The 21,737-nt window shown below is 43.2% G+C and overlaps 1 protein-coding gene across 9 annotated transcripts in view; it reads left to right on the top strand.

The window, feature by feature from the left end:
• EPB41L2 (erythrocyte membrane protein band 4.1 like 2) overlaps nucleotides 1-20,894 on the top strand; it is a 503,144-nt gene extending 482,250 nt beyond the window's left edge. For 8 of the 9 annotated variants that reach the window (XM_030196542.1, XM_030196541.1, XM_030196540.1 and 5 more), the window contains 3 exons: nucleotides 294-374; nucleotides 14,929-15,083; nucleotides 19,781-20,894. In XM_030196542.1, coding sequence (XP_030052402.1) covers nucleotides 294-374; nucleotides 14,929-15,039 — 192 coding nt within the window. In that variant the 3' untranslated portion in view covers nucleotides 15,040-15,083; nucleotides 19,781-20,894. The remainder of the gene's footprint in view (nucleotides 1-293; nucleotides 375-14,928; nucleotides 15,084-19,780) is intronic. The other variant, XM_030196537.1, reaches the window with a different exon arrangement.
• Nucleotides 20,895-21,737: the final 843 nt, after the last annotated feature.

Here is a 21,737-nt window from a genome sequence, read left to right as displayed (position 1 = left end):
ACACTTTTGGTGCATTGCAGTCTGCTATGTGGTGATCTTAGTTTGCCAGTAGAAAATATACAATTGGAGATAATATAGACTTCATATTCTGAAGGTTAATAACAAGGTTGTTGCTACAGTCCTCTGCAGAGGAGCTACTATCCTGCCCAAACTCGGTATTCTCTTTCTGTAGCACAGAATGCTGATTGCTGAGTTCCCTCAGCCAGATAATAGTGTTTCTATGTTTATTATGTGTTCTGTTCTTCATATGTAGAATCACATTAATAGATTTCTTATGGTGCTTTCGTCTGCAGACAGTGAAAGGTGGAATTCCTGAAACAAGGATTGAGAAGCGCATTGTTATCACTGGTGATGCAGACATTGACCATGATGAGGTACATGCCATTATTTGTTTTTGTAAGGACAAGCAGGATAGTTGATTCATCACTAATGTCTATGAACAGATATTGTTTTATGTGCCATATCCATATTATAATCAACTAGGAAAAAAGGCCCATTTCTGACACAAATGAAACGGGTGCTAGCAAGGTTTTCCTCGGAGTATGTATGTTTGAGAGAGTTTGTGAGAGTGACTGTGTGAGAGAGAGTGAATGTGTGAGTGTGTGTGTGTGACAGAGAGAGAGTGTGTCTGTGAGAGTGTGTGTCTGTGAGAATGAGTGTGTGTGCCAGGTCCCCCGCCTCCCACCCAGTTACAGGGTCGTCCCTCCCTCCCAGGGTCGTCCCCCTCCCCCACTTCCTCCCAGTTCCAGGGTCCCCCTCCTCCCCTCCCAGTTCCAGGGCCTCCCTACCTCCCAGTTCCAGGGCCGCCCTTCCCCCCTTCCTCCCTCAGTCAGCTTTGGGGGCATATTTTACTGCAAGGTCCCTGCCTCACCCTGTACTCTCATCTGACAGGATTCTGTGCTCTCTGCTTGGCTCTCTCATTCTCTCCTGACTTTGAAAAAAAAAATCTGTGAACCATAAAATTTATTTTAAACAAAGAATTTGCGGAGAGTTAGGGAGTTACCTGTCTGACTGACTGCTGTTGTTTTCAGAGCCAGAGCATTTCCCTTGGCTCAGGCTGTCAGTGCTGCGCTGCAGGGGGATCAGCTGGTAAGTGCCAGCTTTGGGGTTTTTTTCTGTAGCGGCATGGCAATTCGGGAGGGAGTCGGTCGGGGAGGAGGGGGAGGTCCGAAGTCAGAGAGGAGAAGGGCGGGTGTCTGAAGTCGGACAGGAGAGGGAGGTCTGTGGCAGTGTGCGTCAGTCCGTTGGTGTGCCTCGTGCTGCTTTCATGTGATTGGTCAGTGTCTCTGGTGACGTACCAGGAAGTACTGATGTCAATTCATGAGATGGAGAGCACGAATGCCTCAAGGTTTAAGTGCCACGGAGTCAGCTTCAGAACATTGGAGGTGCTTTTTATTATATAGGATTGTATGACATAATCATTCAAGAGGCATGCATATTTGTGAGCAGTCTGCTTATGTTTTAATGAGGCCAATGTACTATTCTGAGCACATGGTTTTTCCTTTAGTTTAATGAATATAATTTTGCTTTTGGTATTAGTGTTTAATAATTTGCCTTTTTAAACTTTAGCTTTATTTAGGCACAGTTAAACAATACAACTATTTGCATTCTCCTCTCTTTCCTTCCTTGTTAATATACATAATTTCTTCAAAGCTACCTTTCTCTTACCCTACTTATCAATCTTTTATTACTTTAATCATATTCCCATCTCTCTTCTTTATACCCACCCCCCTCCACTCCCCAAATCAATCTCCATCAATAAACAGCCAAGCCAAACTTCAGAACAACTCTATCTGAACTTCTGTTGCAGGAATTGATGCATGAATTTATGATACTTCAGGAGTCAGACAGCACACACCAGAATGAGAGAGAAATCTTCTTTATTTGCCAGCAAACAAAGTAGAACATCAGCATTAAGTCTCTTCTTCTCTTTCTCAGCTCTCTGTGTCTTTCTCTCAGCTCTCTGTGTCTTTGTCTCAGCTCTCTGTCTCAGCTGCTTCTCTTCTTATGCTGTCTTCTCCTTCTTCTGTCTGTTCCTTCTGTCCTTCTCTTTCTTCTGAGCTCCTTCTGACGTAAACTGCTTCTTCTCCCACTTAAATACAGTTCTATCTAGCCTAGCCTAGCCCCCTTACTCTCCAATTGGTTAAGGAATAGATTGATTACCTTGCCTCAACCAATCAGCTCTATACAAATATCAGTTACATAGGTTCCAGACATCCTAAACTGACCTGTGACCTGGGGCCCCTTACACCAGACATTTGGGCTCCAGTCTCTTACATGTTATTATGATTGATTTCTCATATTCCTAGTACTAACTGCTAACTAAACTCTGGCATTCATTAAAGGGGTCAAGGGCCAATCTTACTTAATGGCATACATATCGGGTTATTACTTTCAAGACCATTCCTACATTTTACCTATAATTAATCAAGGAGAAGAGAACTGACTAGTCCTGACCTCTTTTCACCTATCAGCTCCATACATCAAACCAGCCAGAACTGCAGATAATTCAAAACACATGTTTGCCTCTTCACTGCAGTCTTTGCTTAGAAAGTCAGACAAAGAATTGAACAAATATTCTACATAGAAATTACAGAATAAAACATATTCTAAAATAAGCATCCTTATAAAACATATTCTAAATATCAAGAACTTCTAAATTCTAATCTATTGCCTCTCTCTAAACAGTATTTCTGCCTAATCTTTAAACTACAATATGTCATATGTCTGGCTCATTCCTTTGTTCATTCATAATAATATCCCCTCAAGATTTAATAGTATACAGATGTGCCAGCTAGCATTGGCAATTCACAAAGGACAGAGTTTCATTTCTCACTGACCTTTCTAACCTTTGGCTCGGCCAAGCTAGACATTGAGTAATTAACTCCAGCTTGCATCCCTTCATTTGCAGGACTGAGAATTTAAAATAGTATTTGAGCACCTTTAAACAGAATTAACCCTTAATATGATTTCTTATATATATTATGCCCATGGCTGCCTCACTTCCAGTACTTTCCTACCCTTCTCCCTTGCCCTTCCTGTCCCTCCCTCCTCCTCATATCATACCCAGACCCACCCTGGGAGTAAATGTTCTTAAAATTGTCCCCAATGTAGTCCATTCTTTGTATTCCATGTTGGGGGGGGGGCGCAGGTGCCAGACTTCTTCAAACCTGCCCCCTTTATTCTTAATCATAGCTGTATTTAATATTTAAACTGCTTTGATTGTAACCATAGAAAGGCGGTATATCAAATCTCATCCCCTTTCCCTTTCATCCATTTCTCAGTCTTAGCTATCTCTTTGATATCTCTATCGGCAAAGCATTAAACAGAAATGCAAAGTAGGGTACCATCATCATTTTCAGTAAGACAACCCATTTCATGATTTAAGGTAAGTGTTCATAAGACAGAAATTTGTGTTAAGTGAGATTTGATTGGAATCTACTATAATAAAACGCACCCTCAACGTTCTGAGGACACTGACGTCACTGCAGTCACTCACACACCGGTTCGTAAGTTCATGGTGGTGAAGCCACAACACTCACCATGTCTTCATGCCCAGCCCTCGCGTCACATGTGATGATGTCGAGGGTGGAACAAGAAAACAAGGCAAATGAGCGCAAGGGGATCAGTAACCTACTCCTCCCCTTCCAAGAAATCCCAGACGACGACGACGTGGCCATCACCCCGCCCCTTTCAAGGTACTGCCCCACCCCCGGTAGCACACTCTTCCCCTCATCACCTTCCCTCCCCCCTGTCACCTCCCCTCCCCTTACGCCACTATCCCTGGTGGTCTAGCGGTACCTGTTCGCTCGGGCAGGAACAAATGAACCCCCGCTTTCCTGCCCGGAGCGCTGCTGCTAGCTGCCCGGCTGCATCGTGTCTGAGTCCGGCTCTCGGCGATTCAAAATGACCGCTGAGAGTTGAAGCTGCCTCGTGAGACTTCAACTCTCGCCGGCCATTTTGAAATGCCAAGAGCCGGAATCCCACACGATGCAGCAAGGCAGCTAGCAGCAGCACTACGGGCAGGAGAGAGGGGGCTCTTTCTTTCCTGCCCCGACCGAACAGGTACCTCTAGACCACCAGGGAGACTAGCGTAAGGAGAGGGGAAGGGACTCCCGTGCCCGCTAGCGCCCATTTCATCAGAGGCAGAAACGGGCCTTTTTTACTAGTGTCTTATAAAGATTTACCGTAAATCCAGAAATGCTGCTACTAATAATTTCAATAGCGCTACTAGACATACAGCTCTGTATACATTATATACAGGTACTTTCTCTGTCCCTAGAGGGCTCACATTTCTATACTAATCATTTCTGTAGTGCTACTAGACATATGCAGCGCTGTACACATTTTTTCTCCGAGGACAAGCAGGCTGAATATTCTCACTGATGGGTCGTCGTCCGCAACGGCCCAGGAGACCGGAACCTCAAAACAAAAGAGAAGACTCTGGAACGCTCCGTTGCACGGCCCAAGCACACCGCACATGCGCGAACGGGTTCCCACCCGCGACACGAGCGTGAGCTCTCTAGTTCTTTTTGATCCGCGATAGGGAGAGTTGTGTTTTTTCCTCACGCTCCTTTTTTGGCTCAGGAGGTCTGTTTTTTGGGGCATTTACCCCTTCTTTTTGCCTCTTTTATTTTACTTTTTACAGTGTTTAACTAAAAAAAATTTTTTTAAAAACAAAACTTTTTTTCCCTTTATTTTCTTAGTTTTAATTCCAACCTTTGAAGTTTTCTTATTTTTCGTCACGGCCGCCTTTAGGCCACTCGATCTGGCTATTTTTTCCTTTTTTGTGCCTTTTATTTGGCACCATCGAGCCGTTTAATTTCGCAGCCGCCGTTTTTCCCTCCATGTCATCGAGGACACCCAGCAGCTTCAAGCGTTGTACTCTGTTCAAGCGGACCATCTCGGGAACCAACCCCCACACGTGGTGTCTTCAGTGTCTGGGGCCCGACCATCTACCAGCTGCCTGGAAGCTGTGTAATTTGATGACGAAACGGACCCAAGTGGCTCAGGAGGTTCAACGCGAGAAACTTTTTTTCTGATCAGTCCAGTCCTTTGACGTCTGCATCGACATTGGTACCGACGTCAAGGGAAGCATCGACATTGAGAGTGCAGGTAATGGCTGCCAAAAGACCACACCATGCTGGGAGCAGCGAGGCATCGAGCGGGTCTCCACCTATCTCTAGGCCTACTGCTATGCAGACCCCTGGGACCGAACTTCATCTGTCCTGGCCCCGAGGAGGCGTGAGGATTCCACGTCCTCCTCTTCGGTACCGAGAAGTCTCGATGACGGGCGTCAAGCGAAGGCTGTGTGTTTCTGACCTGGATCATAAGACACAGCAGTGAATGGTAGATGTTCCTTGCTGGGAGGATAATCTTTTTGGAAAGAAGGTAGAAGACATGGTCGATGAGATCAAAAAGCACCATGATGCTATGGATTCTCTCTCCCGCTGGGCGCCTTCTGCTACCACCTCCTCATCCAGGAGGTATTTTGGAGGGAGGAGGAGTGCTCCCTATTCCTATAATAGGCGTACGTACACTCTTGCTTCTCAGCAGCCGGTTCAGGCTCAGTCCCAGCATGTGCGTTCCTGTCAATGCCATGCACCTAAGGCCCCTAGGGCTCCCCAGCAAAAGCAAGGAACGGGCTTTTGACTGGCTCCAGTGCAGCATAGCCTCAGAACAGGTGTCCGTTCCGGAAGGCTGATATTTTTTCACCAAAGGTGGATCTTATAATCTCCAACAGGTGGGTTCTTCAAATAGTCCGGTTAGGATACACTCAATCTGGTATCCAGGCCTCCAAATTGCCCACCGGGAGCTCAGTCCTTCATCTCCTAGCACAAACAGGTACTTGCAGAGGAAATCTCCGCCCTTCTAAAGGCCAATGTGGTCAAACCCGTTCCACCAGGGGAAGAAGGGCTGGGATTCTATTCCAGGTACTTCCTTGTGCAAAAGAAACAGGGGGGGATGCGTCCCATCCTAGACCTAAGGGCCCTGAACAAATTCCTACTCCGAGAAAAGTTCAGGATGGTTTCCCTGGGCACTCTTCTTCCCATGATTCAGGAAAACGATTGGCTATGCTCTTTGGACTTAAAGGATGCCTATACACACATCTTGATACTCGCAGCTCACAGGAAGTATCTTCGGTTTTGGTTGGGATCTCAGCACTTTCAGTACTGTGTACTGCCCTTTGGCCTCGCATCTACGCCCAGGATCTTCACAAAGTGCCTGGCAGTTGTCGCAGCATCGCTACGCAGACTGGGAGTTCATGTGTTCCCTTATCTCGACGATTGGCTGGTAAAGAGCACCTCGGAGGCAGGAGGATGACTATTCGACTGCTAGAGCTTCTGGGGTTTGTAATCAATTATCCCAAGTCCCACCTTGTCCCGGTTCAGAAATTGGAGTTCATTGGAGCTCTGTTGGACACACGGACGTCTTCAGCTTATCTTCCCCAGGCAAGGGGCAGACAATCTCTTGGCCCTAGTGTCCTTGGCTCGAGCTTCTCAACAGATCACAGCTCGGCAGATGTTGAGACTCTTAGGACACATGGAGGGGCATAATCGAATGAAAACGTCTATCTCCATGGGCGTTTATCTCCGAGAACAGGTCCGTGAAGGGGCGGACCGAACCGTATTTTTGAAAAAAAATAGACGTCCATGTTTTATTCGACAATTTGTGAGCTGGGTGTTTTTGCTTTTCAGCGATAATGGAAAATGAAAGCGCCCGGCTCAAAAACGAATAAATCCAAGGCATTTGTTCGTGGGAGGGGCCAGGATTCGTAGTGCACTGGTCCCCCTCACATGCCAGGACACCAACCGGGCACCCTAGGGGGCACTTTTACAAAAACAAAAAAAAAAGGTAAAAGAGCTCCCAGGTGCATAGCACCCTTCCCTTGTGTGTTGAGCCCCCCAAATCCCCCTCAAAACCCACTGCCCACAACACTACACCATTACTATAGCCCTAAGGGGTGAAGGGGGGCACCTACATGTGGGTACAGTGGGTTTGGGGGGGTTGGACGACTAAGCATTAAGCAGCACAATTGTAACAGGTGGGGGGGGGGGATGGGCCTGGGTCCACCTGCCTGAAGTCCACTGCACCCCCTAACAACTGCTCCAGGGACCTGCATACTGCTGCCAGGGAGGTGGGTATGACATTTGAGGGTGAAAATAAAAAGTTGTGAAACATCATTTTTTGTGGTGGGAGGGGGTTAGTGACCACTGGGGGAGTCAGGGGAGGTCATCCCCGATTCCCTCTGGTGGTAATCTGGTAATTTAGGGCACTTTTTGGGGCCTTATTCGTGAAAAAACAGGGTCCAGGAAAAGTGCCCTAAATTCTAGCTACAAACGCATACTTTTTTTCCATTATCGACGAAAGGCGCCCATCTCTGTTCGGGTGATAACCATGCCCCAGTCCCGCCTTCACCACGCCTCCGACACGCCCCCGTCAACTTTGTACGCTTCCGCGATGGAGTGCAGTTGAAAACGTCCAAGTTTGGCTTTCGATTATACCATGTTATTCATTTTTGTGAGATAAACGTCCATCTCCCGATTTAGGTCGGAACTTGGGCGTTTTTCTCGTTCGATTATAAGCAGGATAGCTTCCACAGTTCATGTAACTCCCATGGCACACCTACATATGAGATCAGCTCAGCGAACTCTAGCTTCCCAGTGGGGCCAGTCCACAGGGGATCTAGAGGATGTGATCCATCTCTCCCCCAAGTTTTGCAGATCCCTTCAGTGGTGGACCATTCGATCCAATCTGACCTTGGGACGTCCATTCCAAATTCCTGAGCCACAGAAAGTGCTGACGACGGATGCATCCTTCCTGGGGTGTGGAGCCCATGTGGATGGACTTCACACTCAAGGAGTTTGGTCCTTTCAGGAAAAGGATCTTCAGATCAACCTCCTGGAATTACGAGCAATTTGGAAAGCTCTCAAGGCTTTCAGAGATCGGCTGTCCAATCCAGTCATCCAAATTCAGACAGACAATCAGGTTGCTATGTATTACATCAACAAGCAGGGGGGCACTGGATCTCGCCCTCTGTGTCAGGAAGCCGTCATGTTTCTCCAAGCCACATATCTGGCAGGCGTAACCAACAGTTTGGCCAACAGGTTGAGCAGGATCATACAACCTCACAAGTGGTCGCTAAGCATGGCCGTTGCCCACAAGATCTTTCGAGAGTGGGGCACCCCCTCGGTGGATCTTTTTGCCACTCAGATCAATCACAAAGTCCCTCAATTCTGTTCCAGACTTCAGGCCCATGACAGACTAACATCAGATGCCTTTCTCCTTCATTTGGGGACAGGCCTTCTGTATGCTTATCCTCCCCTTCCTCTAGTAGGGAAGACTTTGTTGAAACTCAAGCAAGATCATGGAACCATGATTCTGATTGCGCCTTTTTGGCCCCGTCAGATCTGGTTCCCTCTTCTTCTGGAGTTGTCCTCCGAAAAACCGTGGAGATTGGAGTACTTTCTGACCCTCATCACCCAGAACAAGGGGTATCTTCTACATCCCAACCTCCAGTCTCTGGCTCTCACGGCCTGGATGTTGAGAGCTTAGAAATTGCCTCTTTAGGTCTTTCAGAGGGTGTCTCCCGAGTCTTGCTTGTTTCCAGGAAAGATTCCACGAAAAAGTGTTATTCTTTCAAATGGAGGAGGTTTGCCGTCTGGTGTGACAGCAAGGCCCTAGATCCTTTTTCTTGTCCTACACGAACCCTGCTTGAATACCTTCTACACTTGTCAGTCTGGTCTCAAAACCAACTCCGTAACGATTCACCTTAGTGCTATCAGTGCTTATCATCAACGTGTAGAGGGTAAGCCTATCTCTGGACAGCCTTTAGTAGTTCGTTTCATGAGAGGTTTGCTTTTGTCAAAGCCCCCAGTCAAAACTACACCAGTGTCATGGGATCTCAACGTCGTTCTCACCCAGCTGATGAAAGCTCCTTTTGAGCCACTGAATTCCTGCCATCTGAAGTATTTGACCTGGAAGGTCATTTTCTTGGTGGCTGTTACTTTAGCTCGTAGAGTCAGTGAGCTCCAAGCCCTGGTAGTGCATGCACCTTATATCAGGTTTCATCATAACAGAGTAGTCCTCCACACTCACCCTAAGTTCTTGCCGAAGGTGGTGTCGGAGTTCCATCTGAAACAGTCAGTTGTCTTGCCAACATTCTTTCCCCATCCTCATACCCGCCCTGGTGAAGACAAGTTGCACACCTTGGACTGTAAGAGAGCTTTGGCCTTTTACGTGGAGCGGACAAAGCCCTGTAGACAGTCCGCCCAGCTGTTTGTTTCTTTTAATCCCAACAGGAGTGGAGTCGCCATCGGAAAACGCACCATCTCTAATTGGCTAGCAGATTGCATTTCTTTCACTTACGCCCAAGCTGGGCTGACTGTGGAGGGCCATGTCACGGCTCATAATGTTAGAGCCATGGCTGCGACAGTGGCTCACTTGAGGTCATCCTCCATTGAAGAGATTTGTAAGGCTGCGACGTGATCTTCACACATTCACATCTCACTACTGCCTTCAGCAGGATACCCGACGCGACAGTCGGTTGGGCAGTCGGTGCTGCAGAATCTGTTCAGGGCTTAGAATTCAACTCTACCCTCCTAGGCCCATTTCTGTTTTGTTCCAGGCTGCACTCTCATTTAGTTGTTCCTTTCAGGTCAATCTTTGTCATGTCCTCGCTGTTGCGAGGCCCAGTTGACCAATGTTCATTTTTTTCAGTGAGCCTGGAGGCTTAGGGATACCCCATCAGTGAGAATATTCAGTCTGCTTGTCCTCTGAGAAAATGAAGATACATACCTGTAGCAGGTATTCTCCGAGGACAGCAGGCTGAATATTCTCACATACCCGCCCTCCTCCCCTTGGAGTTGTTCTTGTTTTTCTGGTTTGCTTTTTATTAAATTAGAGAGCTCACACTCGTGTCGCGGGTGGGAACCCGTTCGTGCATGCGCGATGTGCTCGTGCCGTGCGACGGAGTGTTCAAGAGTCTTCTCTTTTGTTTTGAGGTTCCGGTCTCCTAGGCCGTCGCAGACGACAACCCATCAGTGAGAATATTCAGCCTGCTGTCCTCGGAGAATACCTGCTACAGGTATGTATCTTCATTATATAGGTACTTTCTCTGTTCCTAGAGGGCTCACAATCTTAAGGTTTTTTTTTGTACCTGGGGCAATGGAGGGTTATGTGACTAGCCCAAGGTCTCAAGGAGCTACAGTGGGAATCAAGCCCAGGTTGCCAGAATCAAAGCCCGCTGCACTAACCGTTAGGCTACTCCTCCACTCCTAATTAGTTGATTTAATAAAGGAGGAATTGATAGGCATTGCTCCATCAGAAATATCATATGATCATCCACATACAATAAAATTTTATGTTCTTCTCCACTGACTTTGATCAGACAAATATTTGCATTGCCCCTGATTATACATGCCAAGAGCTCTATCTATAAAGCAAATAAAAGTGGCAGTAATGGGCAGCTCTGCCTTGTACCCGTCTCCAGAGTATGATTTGTAACTGTTTACTACTAAGCAGGTACACCAGGAGACACTCTTTCTTTGAAATCATATATAACTCATACCATGCAAAAATCTTTTGTTTCTCTTTGAAAAATAAGATCTTTGAAACCATTATTGATTCAACCATTCTACATATTCTCTCCATCCAACATCACCTCCCTCCTATTTCTCCTCCTCCCCACAATGTGCCTGTGGTCTTTGCATATTACACTTCGGTTCACCATGTTACCCACTACCCCCTTCCTCAGTAGTCATACCAAGCCCCTTCCCAATCCCTCCCTTCGGTATGCCCATCTGACCCCCCCCCCCCCCAAGCTACAGCCCTACACCACTTTGCATCCACCCACACCTGCCATTCAACCCTCACTCACCCTTCTTATATCAGTGCATGGTTACCCTCTCTTCCTCCTGAATAAATACATACACTTTATCCCCCTAACCCCACCCCCCTGAACATTCCACAAAAATTTCTACCCCACCAAACCATTTTGAGATATGTTCTCTTATCCACTCTGCCACTCTCAGATCATCATCCCATGCTGCTCTGCTTTATGGACTCTGCAAGCAAACCCCACTATTGGCATCACTCATGCTCCCTCATTTCCTGTGTATTTGTTGTTGCTGTCTAGGTTTATGTGCCAAGTGGAATAAGATTATCTTTAAACACGGCAAAGCTACAGACTTTTTAGTGTGACCACTCATCGATTTTTGCGCATTCAAAAATGTTTACACTGTAAAACTTCCATTATATGAAAAAATATATATATATATAAGGTACCAGTTTACTTTTAATGACATCACAGTGACATAGACTTTTGTTAGGGGAGCAATGTTAGAGGCCTATCACAAGCTCCATCCAAAGCTGCAAACAGTCACCGAACTCAAGGAAGTGCTGCAGATGATCTGGGACAGCCTGCCACAGGGACTGATCGACAAGGCTGTTAAGAACTTCCCAAAGCAACTGAAGGCCTGTGTTAAAGCTGGGGGTGGGCAATTCAAGCATTCACAGTGACTGAAATTCTGACACATTGTTAATTGTATCATTTTTATGATGACATCGTATTGCGTTTTATCTCGAACATTTTTAACATACAAAAATTGCTAGATAGAAACACTAAAATGTCAATAATATCAATATTATTATTATTTGTAGCATTTATACCCTGCTCTTTCCCGCTCGATAGCAGGTTCAGTGCGGCTTACAGTGTATGGGTACAATATATCACAGAGATAACACAATGTTTGGGTACAAAATATCCCAGAGATAATGCAATGTATGGGTACAAAGTATCCCATAGATAACACAGTTATCTATGGGATGTGAGGAAGAGATATGGAGGGAAGAATGGGTTATGGTTAATGTAGGTGTTGTGGATTAGGTTCATGAATTAAGTTGGGTCGTTTGGGTAGGCTTGTTTGAAGAGGTATGTTTTCAGCAGCTTTCAGAAGGGTAGATGTTCGTTAGTCGTTCGGATGTCTCTTGGTATGGCGTTCCAGAGCTGGCTGCCTTTAACGGAGAAGTTGGATGCATAGTAGGTTTTGTACTTGAGACCCTTGCAATTGGGGAGGTGAAGATTGAGATATGTTCGAGAAGATTTGGACCCATTCCTGGCTGAAAGGTCGATTAGATTGGTCATGTAACTTGGGGATTCTCCATGGAGGATCTTGTGGATCAATGTGTGGACCTTGAAGTTTATTCATTCTTTGATAGGGAGCCAGTGGAGTTTTTCATGGAGTGGTGTTGCACTTTCAAATCGTGATTTACCAAACATGAGTCTGGCTGCCGTGTTTTGGGCGGTTTGGAGTTTTTTCAGGATTTGGGCTTTGCAACCAATGAAGATTAAATATTTAATAGTAATACATAAATATGACTAAGTATGTAAAATTTCTTGTTGAAATTCAAAGAGGTTGTTGAGAAAACAGCCAAAAACTCTAGGGGGATACTTTTTTTTTGCCTCACCCTGTACATTTAGGAAGTACCATTTCTCCACCTCAGTACCTCCTACTTCATTTCTGATCTCTGACTCTCTCAGCTCACCTCTCTGGTGTGCTGAAACAGGGATAGGTTTCTTTCCTTTGGTGATGTCCAGTCTAGGATCTAAACTTGCAACACAGTGCAGTAGAGGCAGGCACAGGGACATAATCTGGTCCCCATTCCCAATATATGACTACCGTCCCCCTTACCATCTCTACATTTTTCTTTCCATCACCTCAACTCCCCTCTGTAATTTAAAATATCTTGTAAATTCAAACAAAACGTGCATTTTAGTGGAGCAACAGGGAGAGAGATGAGGCCAAGCATGACCCTGGGGGCTGTACAGTGCCTCAGACCTGGCAGTAGTGTTCTGGTGCCCTGTAGTTCTGTGGTAGACATCAGCACATAGCCCTGCATTGCTGCAGGATAGTTAATAGGCTCTTTAGAATGCATTTTAATATACTATGTGCTCATGTCTACCACAGGAGTAAACAGTGCAGTGGCCATTAGCAAGTAGGTAAACTGTTTGTTAACCACATGCTGCAGCTCGCGATAGCTTTCTGTATTGGCTGTAAAGTTTTTTAGATTAGTTGTGTGAGTGTTTCATTTTGACTTTTTATGTTAGCTGAAGTTCATTTATGAATTGGTTTTACATTATTATGGCTTTAATAAGTGAAAATCTTAGTGCAAAAGATATTGCAAGTTTGAATAGAATATCTGCATTATTGAATATACGTGTGTACATAGTATCAGTGCAAAGAATACTTTAAAAAACATTTTACAACGAGGGGGGCATGACAAGATGGCGGCCTAAGCGTTTCAGGACTGGCCATGGTGAATTTGCTGAGAGCCTTGTTTTCTTTTCTTAACTATCTTTTTATTGAAAATGCCACATACCAAAAGGAAGGGGATAGTAAAGAGCCAGACGCCAACGGCTCGAACTTCCTCCCCATTTCAGCAAACACTGGACCGGTTCACAACGCCCTTCCCTATTGTGAAGGCGAGCGACGCCGATTTGGGAGCCGTTGGAGGAGCTCCGGCTCCCTCGGATTTAGAAATATCACTTTCGCCGCCTGATAATCGACTTCCGCATCCAGCGGTTACGGGGCAGGGAGAGGAGGAAGAGCCTGCTACGGAAGCCATTTCAGACCAAACCTCGTTTGGCGCTAACCCTCCCCTGCACGCTGAGGTAACAACTTTGGAGGGGAATCCTCCGGCGGTGATAAACCTACAGGTGATATGGAGAATGCTGCAGGTTTTAAACCAGACAATAACAAAATCTGCTCGAGATACTTCTCAACTAGTAAGTAAAATTGACTTTTTGACCAACTCCTTAGAAAAAACTAAACAAGAAGCGACGTTACAAACTGATGTATTTCAGCAGGAAGTAAAATCATTAAAATCAGTGACTGAATCCTTAGTAACGGATAAAATGGCGATACATAGAAAAATTGAGCAATTTGAAAATTTTAATAGAAGGCTTAATCTTAGGATATTAAATTTTCCTTGGACTCAGGAATTGAGTGCTACTGAGCTCTTTAAGAAATATTTAAAAGAAATTCTACTGTACCCGGACTCAGCTATACCTCCTTTAAATAGAGTATATTATCTACCCAGTCCTCTACCAGCTGAGCCGGGAGATAGTAGCAAGAAAAATAATTTGAACAAACATTTGAACCTTCAAGCACAGCTGGATATTTCATTAATTTTGGAGACATCTACATCTGATATTGAGCAACGTAGAACTCAATATCGTTTTGTTTTTGAACAGGATTTGAACGCTGTATTGAAGTTATACTTTAAAAATGCTTTGAAAATGTTTTGTGGTCAAAGAGTGTGGATATACCCGGATGTCTGTAAAACAACTCAAGACAGGAGGAAGAAATTTTTATTGTATAGAGAAAAAACCCGAGCTTTGGGGGCAACATATTTATTGGCCTACCCATGTAAATGTCTGGTTAAATATTTGGGAGTAAAATATACCTTTTTTGAACCGGAACATCTTAAAGCATTCTTGGAGATGAAAAAACTAGCTAATAAACCTGTAGAGTAATCGATATCATTTAAGTATTAAAGTAATGGGGGTAGAAGGCCAGGCCATATATGCATTTTCTTTTTCTTTTTGTTTAAGATCTCCTATTGTCTAAATCACTTCCCCCTTAAGGCAGAATTGTGGTCTAATTAATTGTATAGCTTGCTCTTTGTCTTATTGAAAGTATTGTAAGTTTAATGCTATAATTACCTTTGTTTTTGAACAAGCTGTACAGTGTATTATATATTGCATGTTCCGCATGTAAAAAATTTAAATGATAAATAAATAAAATATAATTTAAAAAAAAAAAACATTTTACAGGGTTCATGCCCCAGATTATTTTTATAAGTTTGTATGTTTAATTTTTAATTTCATGGTAACTCATCTCAATCTCTATTTCTTTTATTTTATAGGCACTGGCCCAAGCAATTAGAGAAGCCAAAGAGCAGCACCCTGACATGTCTATTACAAGAGTTGTGGTTCATAAAGAAACAGAACTTTCTGAGGAGGGAGAAGAGGATTAAATGAAAGACAATGGACCCATACATTCGAAAGCAGAGCACAGTAGGTATAACCATTTGCTTCAGTTTTATTATTACCTTTGTTTTAAATATTTATTAAAGCTTGATTGCCTGCTAATTCACTGGATGCACCAAAGCAGGGTCCAGCACAAACACACAAAAAATAAATTCATAGTATGCATCAGCGAATAATTTCCTAAAACTGAATATTACTAAAGTCCCATAGGTTCTCCCAAACTTAATCCCGGTGATGTATGGCCATGATAAATTGCTCAATTTAACTATACAATAGTAGTCAGTGCCTACTTGTTAATACTTAATCATATAACCAAGCTTGAATCTTCTTTCTGAAGACCGTGTAATTTGGTTCAGATCTTTGTTACAGTGCCACTGTGATCTAAAGTTTGGAAGGAAGCAACTAAATGCCAACTGCCTAATAGCAGATTGATGAACCACTGACTATGAGCGCGTGATTTTAGACCTACCTGGAAAGAATAGACGGTTCTAACTTGCTAACAGTTCACCAAATATCTTGGGTTCTGTTGGTATATTTAATTATTAAAGAAGTAATCTAAAATTTTAAATTCTAATTTCTTTATTAAATTTGTTCTAAAAATACAAACACAAGAACATTAACAATGGCCATGAGAGAAAAGAACTTTACATGTAACATATTACATTGTAGAAACATATGAATCAAGTTTTTTCCCAATTATTTATGCTAGTAATACTGTTACCTTTCCTTTCAGCCACTACCCCTTCATATTTATGATACAAGCAGACTGTATGCCACCAATGAGGCATTATTAAATCAACAGAATTTTTCCAATGAGCGATAATCAGTTTCAGTGCTACTGTTCATAGAAAATTTAACAAAAAGCGTCTCTTGTCGCTATCAGGGATGCTAAGCCTACGGATTTCCAGATAATAATTTTATACGTAAGTGGTTTGTACAAGTCTAGTATACACGATAAACTTGTCCAAATGCCTGACCAGTAATTCTGTAGTTGACTACAATAACATAACATATGAGAGAATGTTTCGAGGCCAACATCAGTGATCATATTCATGTATACATTTAGGCTTTTTAAGGAGATTCCAATAGGCTCTGTGGGTTAGAAAATAGACAGACTGTATCATAGCTATGGTTGAGGATAATTAAAGTTACATGCCATATCTTAGACCATTGCTTTTTATCCAGAGGACATCCCAACTCTTGTTTGTTCATAATTTGAGTTGATATGCCACCATTCATTACAAAAATGTGAAAGCAGGCTACAGGTAAAAATTGTGTAAGAAAATGAAAGAACGCCATACAACTGGACAGGAAAGCAGTATTGGGGATAGGAAAGAAAGAGAAGTGCCTTTTCCTAAGTCTACCTTAATAATAATTTATTAACTTTTCACACATTTTCTGTATTAAAGAAATAACCTAATTTTTAAAAATTCTAAGAGCTTTATTAAATTTGTTTCAAAAATACAAACAAAAGAACTTTAACAATAGGCATGAGAGAAAAAAAGCATTACATGTACTATATCCCATTGTAGAAACATACGAATCAAGTTTTATCCCAGTTGCATCCTCTAATGCCTAATCATCGAGAGATGAGATCACTATTTAGAAGTGAATGTCTTACGTTGCAGGCACTTCCTATATAATAATTCTCACCTCCAACGTTCTGAAGCTGCCTGGGACCGTGGATCCCTTGGAGGTGGTGAGCTTCCGTCCATAGATCAGTGACGTCACAATGACACTGCTGAGAGAATCCAATAGGAAACAGCGACCCAGGTAGGGGGAGGAGTAGGGAAACACGTGAAGCATGTTTCCCTACTCCTCCCCCTGCCTAAGAATCAGCTGTCAGTGCCCCCCCCCCCCCCCCCCCGGCACATCTCTCAAGCCCTCCCCTGCCAAACCGCGAGCCAGGCAGGGGGAGGAGTACTCCTCCCCCTGCCTAGGAATCAGCTGTCAGTGCTCCCCCTTGCCCCCCTCGGCGCATCACCAACTCCCCCCTCCCCCCCCAGGGCACATCAATCCCCTCGCCACCCACAACCCCCAATAGTAACTCTGTCCGGCCGCTGCTGCTTCTCCTGTTGAGCAGCAGCGGCCGGTACAAAAAGAAAAAAATCCAACAAAAAAAAACCAACCTGAAAAATGCAGCTCCGTAGACAGCCATCTGGCATTGGCTGTCGTCTCTGCAGCCGCTCCTCCTCTCTCCTGCATGTCACTGCCCCTGGAGGAAGACCCTGGAGGAGCGCAGCGACGTCAGAGGGGAGAGGAGGACCGGCTGCAGAGACGACAGCCAATGCCAGATGGCTGTCTACGGAGCTGCGTTTTTCAGGTTGTAATTTTTTTTCTCGGTTTTTTTTCTTTTTGTACCGGCCCCTGCTGCTCAACAGGAGAAGCAGCAGCCGCTGGACACCGTTACTATTGGGGGTTGCGGGTAGCGAGGGGGTTGATGTGCTGGGGGGGGGGGGCTTGGGTGATGTGCCGGGGAGGGGAGGGTTGCTGGACATGGGTGGCTGGAGGGGGAGAGGCTTGGAATGATTTACAAATTTAACAATTATTCCTTCTCATTATAATACTTTACTAACAACTGTATGATTACCAAAAACACACAAAAAAAAATAAAACCCATTGCTAGCACCCATTTTCTTCAAAACAGAAACGGGCCTTTTTACTAGTGAAATAATAAGATACTAACCAACTATAGGTATCCCACAACTCTTTGAAAGATCTAACTCTACATCTTATCATGTGACCAACCTTCCAAATTCCACAGCTTTGCAATCTGCCCCAACTTGTGTTAATCCTAATATGCTGCTTATACCATAAGGATTTTTTTTAAAGACAACCGATCTTCAAGGCAAAAGCGAGTGCCTCTTCATGCAAGTAGTAGCTTTCATATTGACATGGTGTACAACAAGGGGTAGAGGTTCTATTCCTAAAAGGTGTCTAAGTGTGCAGCATGTTTGTCTAATCTCAACCACCCTGGTTTTCCTAAAGGATCAAGTTGCATTATCCATTTCCCTCCCTATCTCAGTTATATTTCTACAGTGCTATATTTTAAACATATCAAGGGAAATTTGTAACACGGTTCTTATAGAAATTTTGTGGTACAGTACATAAGTGGTCTGTATATGTTCTCATATGTACACTGCGTAGGAATTTTGTGGATGGCGAGGAAGAGGAGTTGTGGCTTACACAGATTTTCTAAAATATGCAATTATATACACACATTTACATCTTTGGAGCACTTACAAAATTTGTGCAAGTGAATTTTTGTAGTTTTGGGGACAGTTCTTGGTGCCTCGGTTTCCTTTATGAATTAGATGGGGGAAGGGGTTTGTAATTTCAAATTGTTTTGGTCATTTTAAATAAGCATCCTAATATGAAGTTACCCCATGCCGATTGTATTGTACACACCACTAAAAGAGGGTTATCCTTTGTGAATTTATTTGGATTTAAATTAAATTTTGCATCACTTATGAATTCTGGTATTTTCTTTGCAAAACATTTATTTCTTGAACTTGCTGCTTGATTCCTCACACCAACATACAGTAATCCATTATCTCTTGCAAATAGTCTCTTAAGTGTATATGAAATATCTTAATGAAAATAGGTCAAAAATTCTTTGAGTTGAGCTTTTTGGTTAGTAAGACTTTCAACTATCCATAATGAGCATATGAGCAACTGAGGAATAATAAAATACTGATACACAAAGGTAATCTCAATAAACCCCCCTGTTTCCTATGCCATGCAGCAATGCCAACACAGCCCATTCAAAGTGAATGGGCTGTGTCGGCATTAGCTTGCGGCTTGGTAAACAAAGGGGTAAAAGGTAACACATCCAGCAATACATCCCAGTTGATAGCACCTCAGGCAACTGTGGTTGTGCCATTCAGCCAGAAAGCTATGGGAATTTGTACACCACTGGACTAAAACAAGTGGTGTGAATACAAATGAATAAAGAAAAGAAAAAAAATGTCTTGGCATAAATGAAGGTCTATGATGCCTCAACCTTAGACCTTGGTACAACAAGCAAGGAATGGGATTGTAGCAGATGGGGTAAAAGCTCAAGAAGTAGGATTAGACTGTAGCCCCTCCCCTCTCCCCCCCCCCCCCCCCCCCCCCCCCAAATAAGCACACTGCAGATTAAATAGATACTATTAATGAGCTGAAAGGAGTACTTTATTGATAACAGAGCAAAATTGTTAGCTAATACAGGTGCTACACACATCTAGAACTGCATAGCAACTTCAAAGTGGGTTTTTTTATAACTCTGTAACCTGCATATGAACGGCTTACAGTTGTTCTTGGACGTGTGGCTGTTTGTGTAGAGAGGCAATTATTGGGGGATTATTAGGGGTGGTTACAGGATGTCCCACACATATAAACCCTCCTTTTCCACCCCACAGTCCATCACTCCTCCCTACTCCACCTACATTCCACCTTGGACACACTATTCTCCCATGCATACTCTCTTGCCTACATAGCAGATAGCACATCAAGTTTTGTGAGGGGAGGCAACAGGGCAGGTAGCAGCAGCAGCAGCAGAATGGCCACAAGTGCACAGCAGCCATGTTTCTCTGAGTCTTTGACTGGTGGTGCCTGGAGCTTTCATGACCACATCTGATCATTCTTTAGATATGAAGAAATATCCAGCTTTCATTGGAAAATTGATGAATGGTATTCTAAACTTGTTTCTTTAATAGTTAACTATGTTTTTATCTGATTGTGTTGCAGAAGTAATACAAATCACTTTTTAATATGAAGAATTTTGGCCATTCCTGACTCTGTTCTGCTGTCACAGTTCCAATGAATTTACAAGGATTGGTATCCGTGACCAGATGTTTGAAGGTTAAGATGCCAAAACCTCAACTTAACATCTCTAACCTATGCTGTTACCTTTCATTCTACTTTATTTTTATAACTACTACTTAACATTCATAGATTTTTATAAGAATTGAGATTTCATTTTTTGCACAACTATTTGTCATTTTTACATGAGGTTTTTGATCATATGATAGTGGACAAAATAATGCATTCATAAAAAGCAATGTTAATATGAGTAGTGCGGGTTGGTTGTGCAGAAAGTAGAGCCTCTGACTAATTCTAGTGGGAGGTTTTTCAAGATGTTGCAATTGAAGTCTTACTGCAATAAATTTCAAGATTTTCAAATAATTCAGGTAAATGATTACGATAATACAAGGGTTTGGTTTTTTTTACACGTTCATACATTTTCCAAAAATGTTTGATGTTGGCTAATTTCACTTTGGCTATCTTTTATACTGATCCCTGTAGTTTATTGTATTCTAAGAAGAGCATTGTTTTTCTCCAAGGACTAGATGTTTGCTGTGCCCATGAAATGAGTTATTGTTTGAGCACTATGTTTAAATGTGGTTGTACTGTAGTGCTGGACCATTTCCTGTCTCCTGAAACATTCCAAATAAAGACTTTAGCTGCTTTTTAAGGGAGGGGGGGCTTTTTTTAACATGTCCATATTTCAAAATTTATAATTTGAATGTATGTGTAGAATGCAACCTTTTCTGTTAAATCTCATTGACCTTGTCTTAAAAATTACATTACTGTTACTTAACAGTTGTATCTATATTATATTATTTGTCTAAATGGTTCACAACAGATTTGGGTTTGAAGGACGCACAAGACAGAAAATGGGTGTCGTGATCCCTTCTCTGCACATAACAAAATGATACCACTTGATTAGACTGCCATTAGGAAATGTGCATTAAATCTTTAACTGTGTCAAGTTCCTGTTTACCTTGTGTATAGTTTAAGATGCCAAACTAGATTTATCTTCATTATATTAAATCATAATTTGCTTTTTGTAAAACTGTTATGGAATAAAGTTTGTTTACTCTATATGTGTCTGCCTTTATTTGTGAAAAGTAAACATCTTTTTTCCATTTTTATCTAAGGATGCAAATTAGAGAATGACAGCTTACATTTTTTTTAAATGTATGCTTTTTGGAGGTCATCATATTTCTACACATATTAATCCCCATTTATGGAGTAGCCTAGTGGTTAGAGTAGGGAAGCTTGGTTCAAATCCTGCTCTGCTGCTCTTTGTATTATTGGGCAAGTTATTTAACCCTTCATTGTTTCAGGTACAAACTTAGGGGTCCTTTTACCAAGCTGTGATAAAAGGACCCCTACGCTGGCATCAGCACACGGGTTTTCTGCACACCAAGGCCCCCTTTTACTGCAGCGGGGTTTGTTTTTTGTTTTTTTTTAAAGAAGGAAATGCCCATGCAATAAGTTAAGCACTTGCCACACTGCCATTTCCTGGGGGAGCCCTTACCAGGAGGTGGTAAGAGCTCCTTTGCTAACTGGGCAACACGCGTTGCTTCCCAATTACTGTCAGGTAAGCCCTGGCGCTAAAAAATATATATATATTATCCGTGTGCCAGAAATGGCACACGGCATATACCCGAACTACCACCGGGCTCCTGCAGTAGCCCAGCAGTAGGGCTGATTTGCTGCGCGCTATTGCCATGGTAGCTATTCTGTGGCTTTGTTAAAGGGCTCCTTAGATTGTAAGGCTGCCGAAGACAAGGAAACACCAGTTGTACCTGAACGTAACCCACCTTGAACTGCTGCTGAAAAAAAAAAAGGTATGAGCTAAATCCAAATCATTTTACGTAGAATGTTGAGATTGGAATAGAGATATCCAGGTCAAAGC

Source organism: Microcaecilia unicolor, chromosome 3, assembly GCF_901765095.1.
Source record: "Microcaecilia unicolor chromosome 3, aMicUni1.1, whole genome shotgun sequence".
In the NCBI taxonomy this organism is placed as follows: domain Eukaryota; kingdom Metazoa; phylum Chordata; class Amphibia; order Gymnophiona; family Siphonopidae; genus Microcaecilia; species Microcaecilia unicolor.
Note: the sequence above shows the minus strand (reverse complement) of the source record. Positions and strands in the feature narration are given on the sequence as shown.